This window comes from Haliotis asinina, chromosome 6, assembly GCF_037392515.1.
Source record: "Haliotis asinina isolate JCU_RB_2024 chromosome 6, JCU_Hal_asi_v2, whole genome shotgun sequence".
Classification (NCBI taxonomy): Eukaryota; Metazoa; Mollusca; class Gastropoda; order Lepetellida; family Haliotidae; genus Haliotis; species Haliotis asinina.
The window spans coordinates 4137068-4151514 of NC_090285.1; the positions used below are offsets into that span (position 1 = coordinate 4137068).

Below are 14447 nucleotides of genomic sequence, written 5' to 3' on the forward strand. Positions count from 1 at the left end.
CTGAAGATCGTATTTGTATGGCCTGTAATGTGCAATATGCTGACTGCCAGTAAAGAAAAACAGCACTAACTATGGCTACCAATACAAATGCAGATGGGAGTATGTCATGACAACCTTATTTCAGATACTGTGATAAGGGAATGTAGGTAGTCGTGTCCACGGGTATTTGACTATGATAAATAACAAAGTCTTTCAGTCATGTCGTAGTCCTGATTCTTGTTGATAAGTCACAGCAGGTGCCCGCTACCATGTAGCTGTAATATTGCTGAGTGCAGAGTAAATCTAAACTCACTCACTCACAGCAGGTGAGGTAGATGCTCCATGTTCCCGTTATATGTGGGTGGCTGGGTATGGCTGTACACAGTTGCTTCCCTTTACCATGCCAAGATGTTGGATGTGTCTTTGAACTTTAGGTCCCCATTTATGCTTTTGCGTCGTTTCAGCATTGTCAGTGACTTTTATCATTGTGATCTATTTTTTAAAAGTGTTAATGCTACATGATATAGCTGAAGTGTTGTTAAAAGTGGAATTAATCCTAATTAACTCTTTTTTTATAGATCCTAATTCACATTTCTCTTGTTGGTGGGAAGTAGGTGTTGTACAATAGTGGGGCTTTTCTTATTGTTGCTTAGGTGGTGGGAAAACTTCATCCATTGTTACAAACAGGTTTCATAGCATGCTTATCTGTGTGAGCATCAACATCCTAAAATATTTGTGTAACCAACGCCTCTTTTCAGAATCTTTAAGTCACCATAGTAGTATACAAGGGGAGTCGGATTCTGAGCCTGAGGGCTTCATCCATAATATAACCAACAAGCTCGGCAGCATCTTCAGCAGCGATAGTAGTGATGCTGACATCAGCGAGGCAGAAGAAGCTGATGACCTGTTCGATCCATCCCTAGATAAACCAGTGTTTATAACCTCACGAGGACCAGTACACGTGTCCACTGGTTAGCTGCTGATGTTGTGACGTGTTGTTCAGTGTGCGTCATTGTGTTACACTCTGTCTGCGCCCTCTGCTGGTCAGATTCATCATCAGTTTCATCAGCTGTTCCATATTCCAGTACTATATGTTCGTTTTAGTTTAGTGTTTGAAATTACTGTCAATGATTTATTCAGTATTTGTGTAAAGAATATTTGTTTGTTTGTTGTTGATTTTAAGGAAGACTTTGTGTCTGTGAAGTCATTGGTCAGCATTTAGAAGCTGGTAGAATGAGAGGATATGACACTCTTTGTATAACAACTTCTGTAGTTGTGACAGCATGGCTACTTCTTGCTTCTTCATCAGGTGATACTAAGTGTATCATCTTTATATATGTCGATTCTGATAGTGGGATTAATGTACCAGGATAACACTATACTGATGACACCCATGAGATCAGCAGGACACACACCTGTTATGTACAAAGTTGAAGCTGACTGAACCGGTATGATATCAAAGAGCTGACCTAAGAACTGATAAGTTGTTATTCACAAAGAGGGTTGTATCTTCACATTTATTTCAGTGTTAAAATGTTGTATTGCTAGTCATCAGAGTTTGCACCAATTCATTAAGTTGAGTCTGTGCTTGTTGCCTATGTGCTTCTCTTTTTCTGGTTTTATTGGACTTTTGCTCTGTTGCTTTAAGTCCCTTTAGCTACTGAGGATCAGTGCAAGTCATAGCTTGCTCCTGTCTAGAGGAAGCATACAGAGATTTTGCACCTGGTTCCTGAAATCAGTCTCTTTTACCTATTATCACATGTTCAAAAGGAGTTATATTTGAAAAATGAGGTGGAAAAAATAATTAAACCTCCATTTGACATTTGATATATTATATATGCAGTAATTATATATTTCACACCTGTAACTACTTTTGAATAGATCATAGTTTTTTAATGAATAAGGAGGATCATGTCTTTTTTTATTATTCATGGCAAAATGTCTGGGTTTTTTGTTATCTTATGTTGCAGTGAAATAGTAAATATTTTCATTGAATTGTTCTTGCATCTTACAAACCGTATTGTTTATAAATATGTCGATGCAAGTCAAGAAAGGTATTTGTTACATATGCTTAAGGAATCTGTCATTTGGTATTGAAGGATAAAATATATTACCACAGATGAACTTTGAAAATGAGTATGGCACCCCAGTGTGAGGCTAACTATACAATAATGTACAAACTCTGTATCGTGGTACATATGATACACTGTTTCATGTGTTACATAAGGTTATACTCAAGTGAACAATAATAGTGTGTAAATGATAAATGTAACTGTTCCGCAAACAGCTCACACAGATTCTCAAATATTTCCCAGTTGGACAACCCCTCTGACTCAAAATTATCCTGTTTCTGATAATGAAAATATGTTTTTGAAAAAAAGAATAATTCAGGCTTGTAATTCTTTTGCAGAGAGTATGCTTGTGAAGTTAAAAGGTACTATCTTGGTATACAGACCACACACTGTGTCTTGGTACTTTCTTGTATCTCAGCCCATGTTACTATCACACCTCTGCTGCACAGATAGTTGACCCTTCATTCAGTCGAGAGTTTGGAGTGTGTAACACCTGCTGATGTTGCAGGTGTCCATGGGTTTGACGAGCCGGACACTGTGTTGATGGAGGAGGATGATGACACGCCCACATGTGTGTATCTGATGGTGGACTCCGAGGACAGGCTGCGCCTCAATGTTACACCGCAGGCTATCAGCGTGCTCCGAGATGTTCTGCAGGTACTACCCAGTATCTGTCCCTTACTGTATGTAGGGTTACAGGTTGTTTCTGAAAGTATTGAACTAGTGAATCCATATATTGTTATTGTTTCTATATAGCACAGTGATCATGCGACATGTCATCTGACTTGCTACTAACACCTGTCATGACCCTCCACAAAAACAGTGTTAATGTCAAGGTGACAGTGATAGTGAAAATTAAGTAAGGCAGTGAATAGTTAACCTCTTTCTGTAAGTGATGTGTGCTTGATAGAGTGAGTGAAGGAGTTAACTTTACACCTATTATAAAAATTGATGGTGCTAAAAAATGGAATCATTGTTATTTAGTTTGAAAGTTAATCACAGCCATTTCCGTGTTGTGTTGTTCCAGGCTTTGACATCCCCGGCATCTTCAGACCTGTCCTCAGTGAGGTCCCTCCCAGCGTTTGAGTTAAACAACAAGGTAATGCCTCTTTTAGGAACTGAGCTGTAGGCTGATAGGCCTCTGTATCTGTGCTGCTACATGTGTAGGAGCTGATTGATCCTGGTGGTTACAGTAATATTCCCCTAGGTGTATAAATGTCATAACAATTAATGATAACTGTACTTCATGATTGTCAGACCCGTGAAGGTCCCGGAGTAGAATAGACCTTCAGCAACCCATGCTTGCCATAAAAGGCAACTGTGCTTGTCGTAAGAGGTGACTAATGGGATCGGGTTGTCAGACTCGCTGACTTAGTTGACACATCATCAGTTCCCAATTGCGCAGATTGATGCTTATGTTGTTAATCACTGGATTGTCTGGTCCAGACTCGATTATTTACAGAGAGCCGCCATATATCTGGAATATTGCTGAGTGCGGCGTAAAACTAAACTCACTCACTCACTCATGATTGTCAGTGTACTTGATGATTGTCCTAATAATAACTTTTCAGTTTCTGTACTGTGTGCATGTTTTCAGACTGGTGTTGGCTGTTACATCACTCTGCATCCAGAGGTCAAGGTGAGTAAGACTGATAGTTGTTCAGTTATAATGTAAAACACCCAAGAGAGTCTATAAGTGAGCAGAACACGGTTGCTGGTTGTCAGTAACACATACTAGTTTCAGAGGCAACTGATCAGGTTGTCTCACTCACTTAGTTGGTACATGTCATTATATTGTAATTGTTGACGATTTCAATCACTTGATTGTCTGGTTCAGACTGAATTATGTACAAACCATCCTCATATATGATGGGATGCTGCTTATTGCAGCTGTAGACAAAGAAAACAAACCTGATGACTTGTTCTGCCATGTTGTTCTTGTATAATTTCATACACTGGATGTTGGATATTCCTCTCTCAGATCCATAAGGACCATATCTATGGCTGCACCATCCTCCGTGGCGGAGAAAACAAGATAATTAACAACATGGACGATGAGGATGATATAGAGATCATCACAGATGAGGAGATCATTACTCAACACGAGTAAGTGGAGTGTAATAGTGATGATAGGACTAGACATGAGTAGACACGGAAAGATGAAGAGATGGATGGAGTCTGATGTATAAGATACACGTAGATGGGTGTAGTGAATGTAAGTAGTCTACTGAGTGGAGGCTGTGATGGGACCTTAGTGTCATTTTCATTCCTTGTGAAAACGTAGGTCCAGTATCCTTCATGGATAATGCATCACACCCTTGTTCATCATCTTGATAACTAACTCACGCTCACTCACCCTTTCTTATTAAGAAAAATGTTATCTCTGATGATGTAAATATTTCTAGGTTAGAAGAAAGTGCCCAGAAACATCACTCACTGAACCAATACTCACTGAGCTATTGGCAAAACTAAGTTAACTGCTGTCTGACTGTTACAACTACCAGTATACCAGTCCATGGCAACAATAATAGTAATGTAAACAAACGTTTGATCCTTTGTTGTGACAAATGACTCATGAAACACTATTTTGGCAGAGTTCAAGCATAATGCCATTTCTTTTTGTCAGATGATACTATTTTTTTGTTGTGTTTTTTTAACGACTAACTATGCAGTTTGTTTGGCCAGAGAGTGACTTCAAGTGTATATTCACAGTTGTTTTGACTTTACATGTAAGACATTGATTGAATTACCAAAACTACGGAATGCATGTTACTCTGTACCAACAGTTACAACTAAATAGTCTCAACACCACATTTCTGTTGTTGAGGGTCACAGAACATTAAGATTACTGGTAGACAGGCAATACAGAGTTAATGCATACGTCAGGAAGTCATTGACTGCAAGCAGTTGGAATAGGCAATCTAACCTGAAGGTTTGAAGTTTGGAAAGATTCATAGATATGATATTTGAAACCTTGTTTCTAATCTCGAAACTTAGATACCTCGAAGATAAGCTATTCGTGTATGAGTTCATTGTGACTAGCAGTGACATCTCTACAATACAAACAATGTTTCTGTGTAGCACACCTGACAGTCACGGGTTTGTGGAGCGGGCCCTCGCTGACGCTGGACACACCCTAGTCAGTGCTGGAGCATTTGTGTTTGACGATGATGATGACTACTTGTCTGGTGACCTGGTGGACAAGCACAGACTGAAGCTTCAGGTAGATACAGTGCATTTTGTTGAGTGGAAGATTTTACAGGTGGTTTTAGTGCTGCCTGATCTGGCACTTGACATGTACTCGGCCAGATACAGTATCCACAGAAAAATGTGGATTCCCCAACCAATGCATAGATAAATCAAATAATTATTTATGTTTATTCTCAATGCTTGTGAACATAAATCAGTATTCATATTTTCTTGATATATATGCATGCTGACATGAATAAATATTGATATTATACTTGATGTGTACTTTTCATGAAAATTAAGGGAATACTGTAAGTAGTAGTATGTATTTGACCTGACATCCTGCACATGCTACTCTAAAGAAGTTAAGGACCAGCCAGTACTTTCATATTCCTATAGTTGATATGTCATGACAAATTAACTGGAATAATGGAGTAATATAACAGAATCAGGTAGTTGATAAATCTTTCGGCATGGTATGTTTCTGATATGTCAGAATTAGTTGTAGACAAGCACCATGTGATTCTGATGTCCTTGGTTCCAGGTAGATGGATTTGATCCTTGGCCATCGCTGCTACACAAGAGAGCCTGTAGAAAACTGCTGCCTCTCACCCCGACTAAGGTGAGGTTCATCATTTTGCATTCAGGGAAGCAGGGTAGCCAAATTGTTCAAGCATTCACACTCGTGCAAGGGGAACAGGTTTGATTCTCTACAAGGGTACAATGTGTGGTACCTATTTCTAGTGTCCCCCTGGAGTGATATAACTGAAATAGCATACCTCACCCATACTCACTCGCGTACCCAGGGTACATTCATTGAGGTGAAGGTGCAGCTGCATGGCACAGTGGTTGGTGCTGCTGCTCTGTTAAACCATGCTCAGTTTGATCTTCATGTTGAGTTAGTCTGGTGCTTATGGTATTCATTTGTCAGTCACTAACAGAAGTTCAATACTTGACATCTGTTCAATGGTTGGTACTAACTCATCATGTATATTCATAATCCTGGAATACACACCACTCATCCTTAAACCATATTATCCTCAATGGCTTCATGAACAATCTGTATTAACAAATATTAATGAGTATCTTGTAATACCACTAATCCCTCTCCTGTGAGGTGTATATAGTTCATATCTGCCTGGAGTAATATCTGCTGTATATTCCCTCCCTGCAGTGCGAGGACATGGAGACAGAGGTGGGTAATGTGTACACAGTGTATATGTTGTCCAGTGTCCTTGTGTATAGGTTTAGTCTTTGCTGCTTTTCTTTATAGCAGAACTCAGATATGTTCTTAATATCACTCTTCTGAACTTATTGTCAGTTCATGTAATGTACTAGTCTAACTCTGGCTGCATGTTTATATGATCTGTTGTCGTGTTTGGGGATATTTCTGTAGCCCCCATGTATATTTCAATATAGTGGAAATTGTCTAACAGGATATCTGAGTTCTGGAAAGTTTATTCGTGTTTAGACAGTGTTTAAAATTTGGACATGTGGAAGTAACATTCATGACCTTAAATAAACTTTGGATTAGTCAGAGTTTTGATTTGACAGTTTCCACTGTACATGAACTGAATTCTGTTGATAATAAACTTTCCAGTATGCTCCAGTATGAACATCTTGTATACTTTGCCACAAGAAATCTGCATGCTTGACAGTAGATAAGCTCCATCCTTTTGTGTGAACAATGTCTTTTCAACTATGACTCGAAAACTCAAGTGACAACACAAAAATCAATACCCCATGCCTTTGAAAATAAAAACAAAAACATTTGGCTGCATCAATTTATGTTTTTGCATCTTGATATAGTTATCACCTAGATACAACGTTAAAGAAGTTAAAGTAAGCCTGGGCCTAGACCAGATTCTCCAAGGGGGGAAGTTTAGGGCAAGAAATGGCCTTCTACACCAGTTCTTTCACAAAGACATTGTCAGCTATGATACTGTGAAAGAATCAGACATTCTTTAGCTTTTTTAAGTGTATATTACTACATATTTTATGTGGCCTTGTTGCAAACTATCTGTTCATGTTGTATAATATCATGTCATGAAATAATAGGAAATTTCTGACTTATTTGTCTGTGTTTTTTGTGTTCAGCAACAGTTTTGACCCTGACCTTTGTGTGTCAAGACTGGACAACTGTGTCTGGCATGGGTCCATTTGTTACAGGTTTATCGTTGACCTTGACCTTTGTGTTTCCAGAAAAACATCGAGTTTGCTGGTACTTGACAATTTATATGTGTATTGACCTTGACCTTTGTGTTTCCAGAATGGCACCCGGTATTGTCTCGTCCTTGACATAGACATGTGGCAGGGCAGGAAGGTCATCAAGCTGGTCTCCCCTCTACAGGTGCAGACTCACAAGAATAACATACATAAACAAGCAGGATTAACGTTGTTTATGCAACTTTAGAGTTAATGATATGGAACAGATAACTTTGCTGCCATAAAGCTGAAATATTGCGCGGTGTAAAACTAAACACGCTAATGTTATGGAAAACCTTATATTGAAGTATTGATATGAAATTGTTTACAAGCAGATTGATCTTGCTGTTATATGTTTGGATCAAATATGGTTTAAATAGTTACCTATTTTTTGCAAGCTCAGTAAATGTACTGAAGGTTTTGTTGGCTGTCCACACACTACTACATATTTACATACACAAGTGTAAAGGCTAGATGCAGTAGCTCAAAGGTTGTTAAAGTTTCAACTGATGGGGAAGTTCTTGTCATATATGTTACACAGCACAAGCAAAGAACCACTTGATCCTTTCATGTTGCTATAGTTTACCTGTTTCTTGAACTTTGACTAACTTCCACCAGGTTCAGAACAGTCTGACAATGGCCATCGACATCTCCTGCAAGACAGAGGACCTCAAGAAGTACAAGTCCACACGACCTCTGGCCTCCAACAATGAGTACAGCCGCCTCAAGACACTGGCCCCACAGGAAGTGTATAATCTCCCCTTATTTGTGGCCTACCACTGCCCACTGTTTGTGAAACCAGCAGATATAAGGTACACTGGTGCTTCTGTGTAACAGGAAGGAACAACCCTGGACATTGATTGGTCTTTCAGATGACATCTCATCTAGCTTAGTGGAGAATTATCAATATGTGTGATTACCACCTTTCAGAAGTGTACTGTTGTATTTACAAGAGAGAGTGTAGCCAAATCCAAATTTGTTTACAAAGAGTCCGTACTAACTCAGTTTAGATGAAAAGGCAGCACTAAGTTCAGCACTGTTGAAAAACATAAATATCCGAGTAGTTATGTTTGTAATGGTAATGGATCAGTATTTTCTACCAGATTTAAAGATTTAGTTATTTGTTATTGGTCTCTTTGTTGACAGTATACAATGGTTGGTCAAGGTGAATAGTCTGATCCGATTGCTTTTACATGTGTTGTGAGAGAAAAGTGACCCAACTTTTACATGGACATATCTGAATCAAGGTGTTTTGTTCAAGGAAGAAAGCCTAGGTGTGTATATTTATGTGCCTGCATTTTGCTGCAGATATGAGTTGTCGCACAACCCCATTTGGTGGCCGGATCTCATCCAGGCGAAGGAGAAGGCCAAGTATTTCATGTGTATGTCACAGAAAGAGGAAAAGAAGTCTTTCAATTTCAAGGTGAACGAGCAGAATATGATGATCTATTTATATTTGTTCCCCTTGATCTGACTATGCTGGAAAATGGGATCGGTTCCTTATTGGACTTGTAGTTATGATAAAGTTGAACATTTTATAATCATTAATGTCAGTATTGAAAAAGTTTGTCTTCGAAAAAGGACCGTGGTCATTTGGTGTCAAGTGACTTTCTTCTTATTAAGCAGTCAATGGGTACCCAGTAGGAGAAGAAGTTGCTATTTACCCAGTGCCTCACAGACAGATTGATCAGTATGAACATCACTAGGGAGTGAGAAGGAAAACTGAGTGCACACTGATCTATTCACTGGGCGATAATGTTGACTTCAACATGCTTTTGATGTGGATTTTGGGCATTTTAAGTATTTACAGTTTTCAGTTTATCATAGGGCTTTTGTCATTTTGCATGGATGATTGTGTGAATTGATTTATCAGTGATTGTCAGGAGCACATTTGTTGAGTGTCTAAAGCGTGTATCTTCCACTTGTGCAGGTTCTATGCAAGGAAGGGTCCCCCCTGCAGCCTCCCCAGTCCGTGCCTCGCACCATCCCTTACTACAACATCAGCTTGCACGCCCCCGTCACACTCCACAACTACCTGCCGTACGACCTGCAGTTCTCTCTGGAGGTGAGTCTACGCTTACTGTCTTACCAATCACTTGAATCTTATCCTGTCATCATTGTGCAGTCTTTGTAAGTTTGATTCTAGTTACTTCAACACCAGTTGTCTACAAAGTCATTCGTTTAGTCAGTTTAATCTAGCAATCTTGCTTTGTCCTGTTACCTTGTAGACCGGTCAAGCCGGCCACTAACAAATAAATCAATAACCATTGACTCTGTATGTTACTAAATGGTGATGCTTCATTTAGTGCTGTTTGGCATCTAAAGTAGTATGGTGCAGGCACTGTGAGACAGTCTTGTATATATCAGAGCACCCAGACACATGAAATGAAGAAACTGATATACTAATGTAAACCTGGGTGACCTAGCTACCTGTCTTCATCTTGGCTGTCTGTATGCCAGGGAACCGGAGCTTCCAGCAGCTTGACCCATGGAGAGAGTGCCTCCCTGTACACAGTCGATCTGCACAACACCTTCAGACTCCTCATCACTGTAAGTGTTTCACATTTGTTGACACACTCGGCAATGTTCCTGCTGTATCACAGTAGTCCATAAATAATCAAATCTGTATCAGACATCCTGTAATCTACATCATTCCTGACTGTTTGGACCTGACGTGCATCAATCAAGTCAGCTTCTCTGACCATCACAATCCAGTTGGCGCCTTGGCCATGGGTTCCTTGAGACATGGGTGGTGTTGTACAAAGCAGTCTTAGAGCTGAGGTGATGGTAACTCCGGGACCTTAACCACCTCTGACTGGCACTAAGGATGCTTTGTACAATGGCACCCTTTTCCAAGTTGGATCATCCCTTGGATTAACTCTTGAAGTCAAATTCCTGATCACAAGTCCGTGAAAGTACACATTACAAGCATCCTATGATCATTACAAGAAGATCAGAGGGTTACAGTGTCTATCTCAACTTTGTGTGTCTGCAAACTCTGGTAAAAAAATGTCTCCTGACATAGACAACCTGACAATTCTTCTGTAAATCACATTGAATATTCAAGTGATTGATCAATTGAGTGAAGTGATCACGTGAGTTAATTCTGTCAGTGCAATTATTTTTGTGTCCAGGAGTTATTGATGGTTTGAGCATAAAGTTATTGTGCAAGGATCTATTGCTGAATTACATATATATCTTGCAGATAACAGATTATCTTGGTAGTGACTGGACAGGAAGCCTTGATGTGACATCAGACATGGACGAGTTCAAGGCGATCTCCATGGAAACTGACATCAATATGGAGAATGTTAACAAGCATCTGAGTCTGAGCATCCATTCGAACCAGAGTCAATCACTGGACCTGTACATCTACTCTCCTTACTGGATCATTAACAAAACTGAGTTGCCCCTCCAGCTTAGGGTGAGTGATGCACACTACAGGGATTAGGAAAGGCAGGGGCCAAGGGCCATTTTGCACATTAGAATAAAAAGTTGCCCATTAAAATTTGGAAGTCTGCTAATGATAGAAGGGCAGTGGCCCATTCAGAATTCAGTAAATGGCTGATAATCCTGAAAATAGCCCATTGTCAAAGTGCTTTTTCCCAATCCCTGCGCACAGGTAGTCACACTCTTCTCATGAATACTTTGCTTATTTCAGTTTACTTGCCAGTCAAAACTAAACCGTCGCAGTGTTTCAGTATCATTAAAATCTTTCACACCAGTCTGTCACCTCTCTGCCTGAAGATCTGAGTACAGTATTGTAGAAGTCACATCCAGTGAATCAGCCTTGAGGCTTCCAGCTTCTGTGTGCTTCTGATTGCTAAGAAATAGAGCCACATGGTTTCAGAGAGCTGCCATCTGATCCTCACTCAGTGATAGATCGGTTCCTTATTGTCTAGCTTACAGGTCGACATAATTGCCAGGTATAGAAAATACTAGGGCTTGAACCCTCTGTGATGTTTGTCAGCTTTCAAGGCAATCAGTTATGTTAGCTTCTTTGGATTTGGGGCTATGATCAATACTGTATTCATGTATGTTCTACTGTTGACAGTATACTTGTATATATACATGTGCTGATCATTTGAGTTTTGAAAATTGATTCCTGTGTTGTGTTCTAGGGTTCCATGTCAGATGCAATGTTTGAGTGCAGCAGTTCTACGAATCCACTCCTCTTCAGGTACAAGAAACACAAGAGGAAAAAGGTTGGTAAACTGTAGAAGAGTGTTCACAACTTTAGAAGAGTGTTCACAACTGGACCAGAATATACACAAATGTATAGAGGGAAAACAGGTGAAACACAGTGTACACAACTGTAGCAAGATGTATGCCTTGTGAGAAAAATGTCCAGTTAAAAAGATTAATTTAGATATCTGAAAAATGTAACTGTTAATACGCGTATGGAAGGAATGTGTATCTAGAAACCTGGATGACCATTGTGCTCTCTTCCCTAGGCCAAGGTGAGGGTGTACGACTCCAAGTGGTCCCAGTCATTCTCCCTGGACACTGTCGGGAGTGCTGGAGTGGTGGTGTGTCATGACAAGGAGCGGGGACGCAAGTACATGGTAGGTGGCTTGAAGGTGGGGAATGTGATGGGGTATAGGGTGGAGGGACTAGGCAGGGTACATGGTAGGTGGGGTGCCTGGTAGGTGGTCTGTTGCTGGGGAACATGATGGGCGGCCTGTTGCTGGGGAAATGATGGATGGCTTGTTGCTGGGGAACATCATGGCTGGCCTGTTGCTGGGGAACATAGTGGATGGGCTTTGCTGGGGAACTTAATGTTTGGCCTGTTGCTGAGGAACATGATGGGCAGGTTGTTGCTGGAGAACATGGTGGGTGGCCTGTCGCTGGGGAAATGATGGATGACTTGTTGCTGGGGAACACAGTGGGTGGCTTGTGTTGGGTGACTTTGTGGGTTACATGGTTTTTTGGCTTTTCTCGGGTTTTCGGGTTCATGGGACACAGAACCTACCTTTGCACATTGGTTTCTGTTCCTGGGTAACTAATATTGAGCCTTATCTTACAGTTCATGGTGCAAAGTGAGATGTCCAACCTGAAGTTGTCTAAGATCATCACCATCCTCCCATTCTTCCTGGTCATCAACTGCACAAAGCAGAAGCTGCGATACATGGAGGAGAACGAGGATGCTGACCTATGGTTTGACCTTCCTGTTGGCGAGGTAAGACACCATCTCACTGCTCCTCTCACAGAACACTGAGACAAGTATGTCATGTAATAGAGAATAAATGAAAGTTTCAAGCTTGAGGTCAAGCTATTTGTGCAAAGCCAAGAAAACATGTGTTGTCTCAAATTGTCAGAGATTATTTACACCAGAAATCCGAATGATTGCGAGTAATATATACCAGTATGTAGTGTGAAAAAACAGATATTCCAGTACATGTACATCACATTCTTGGCTGGTTGTCTTCAATGGTTTGTCTCATGGTACATGTGTGTGATGTTTCAGTGCCAACCCTTTTGGCCAACCACAGACAACTACAGTATGTACACGAAGTATGAAAATAGCAATGTTGTGTCACAGCACTTCCCCATCAAGAAACCACACAACACTGTGTTGCGTATGGACCAAGGGGTGAGACCTCTCTTACACTACATATGTGATGTCAATGATGATCATGCACTGACTATTCCAAATTATTGCATATATTATTAAAAGGACAATTTGAACAAAAATTATAAGGAACTAATATTTATGTGAAATATTACTCTATATATGTTTTATAATTTAGGATATTTTTAACTTCTGATATTAAATTCGTGTCTATTTGTGCCATACAGGAATTTGACTTTCCTTTGAAAAAATTTAGTTCGGGTCTGATATACAGCAACCATGTGGAGAAGGAGTTCATTTGTCTCTCACTGCATTACTTGGTCTATTGTTTGTGTGAAAATACACATTTCAGTATGTACAAAGTGTTGAGCATTTAAAGGAGCACTGATGCGGAGCAATGTCCGTGGGCTGGTGGTTTAATTTGTTATTGTTTTTCTCCCGAGAGTGCCCGGATGATATCCCAGAATTCGTGACAGGTTCATGATCTCTGCTGTGCCTCTATTTCTCTAGCAATGGCAAAGTCGTTGTTATTAGTTTACGAATTCACATAAATCACCTGTGTGTTTTTTATTATCATAGGTAATAAACCAGGGTTGTAGCTACCAAAATTTGCGTATGATGTTTGCTATGACAGATGGGCCAACACTCAAAACTGTCTAAATATAAAGCTTTGCAATCTTTCCGACTTATATGAAACAGATGACTTGATACGTGTATGTAGACATCATATTTTCACAGGACATGATTAAATATCGAGGTTAAAACACAGAGGTAGGACCAAATTGGATCAGTCACTATACCATCCAGGCATCAGAAAAAAACCTACACTGCTGGGATATTTTGTTACAGTCGCATAAGGAATGCCATGGATATTTTTAAATAACGGCATGTGATGGGTATCCGGCCTCCTCACTTTTTAGGGTGAAGAAATTCTGCTAATGTGGACAGGAGCCCAGTCCCTTTGTCCATCATGGTCGAGGGAGCGGGTGCTGACCAATTTGCTGCTTGGTTTCGTAATTAGACCATTGGCGAGAAACATTATTCACTTCGCATCAGTGCCCCTTTAATTGTAACACAGTGCAAACTAAACAGAAAATCGTTTGAGCTACAGTGCCTCATTGTTGTATGCTTGTATCCTACTGTATGCTGTAATGTGTCTCCCAGACAGCACTGTGTGTAGAGGTGTCTGGGGGAACAGACTCCCCCGTCACGATCGTCTTCACCAACTACAGCCACGGCGACTGTCCTGTGAGAGTCGAGAACCTCTGTGAAGATGTCTTCATCAAAATACATCAGAAGTAAGTACACCTGAGATGAAAACAGACATCATACTCAGTTTCGTATTGAGTTTCGTAGAGGGTTTTGGCAATAATATTCTTGGTGTAGTGTGTTGTAATGGCAGCAGTGCCTAAGGACCCATCTATCTTTTC

General features: G+C 40.2%; 1 protein-coding gene across 5 annotated transcripts in view; it reads left to right on the plus strand.

Annotated features, from left to right (window-relative positions):
- Positions 1-14447, plus strand: part of LOC137286453 (intermembrane lipid transfer protein VPS13A-like) — a 139498-nt gene that overhangs the window by 91562 nt on the left and 33489 nt on the right. For 4 of the 5 annotated variants that reach the window (XM_067818330.1, XM_067818332.1, XM_067818333.1 and 1 more), the window contains 19 exons: positions 738-950; positions 2560-2708; positions 3079-3150; positions 3649-3690; positions 4033-4157; positions 5133-5274; positions 5785-5862; positions 6415-6435; positions 7510-7590; positions 8064-8257; positions 8754-8868; positions 9376-9510; positions 9906-9995; positions 10651-10869; positions 11567-11650; positions 11900-12010; positions 12472-12624; positions 12913-13038; positions 14182-14315. In XM_067818330.1, coding sequence (XP_067674431.1) covers positions 738-950; positions 2560-2708; positions 3079-3150; positions 3649-3690; positions 4033-4157; positions 5133-5274; positions 5785-5862; positions 6415-6435; positions 7510-7590; positions 8064-8257; positions 8754-8868; positions 9376-9510; positions 9906-9995; positions 10651-10869; positions 11567-11650; positions 11900-12010; positions 12472-12624; positions 12913-13038; positions 14182-14315 — 2284 coding nt within the window. The remainder of the gene's footprint in view (positions 1-737; positions 951-2559; positions 2709-3078; positions 3151-3648; positions 3691-4032; positions 4158-5132; positions 5275-5784; positions 5863-6414; positions 6436-7509; positions 7591-8063; positions 8258-8753; positions 8869-9375; positions 9511-9905; positions 9996-10650; positions 10870-11566; positions 11651-11899; positions 12011-12471; positions 12625-12912; positions 13039-14181; positions 14316-14447) is intronic. The other variant, XM_067818331.1, reaches the window with a different exon arrangement.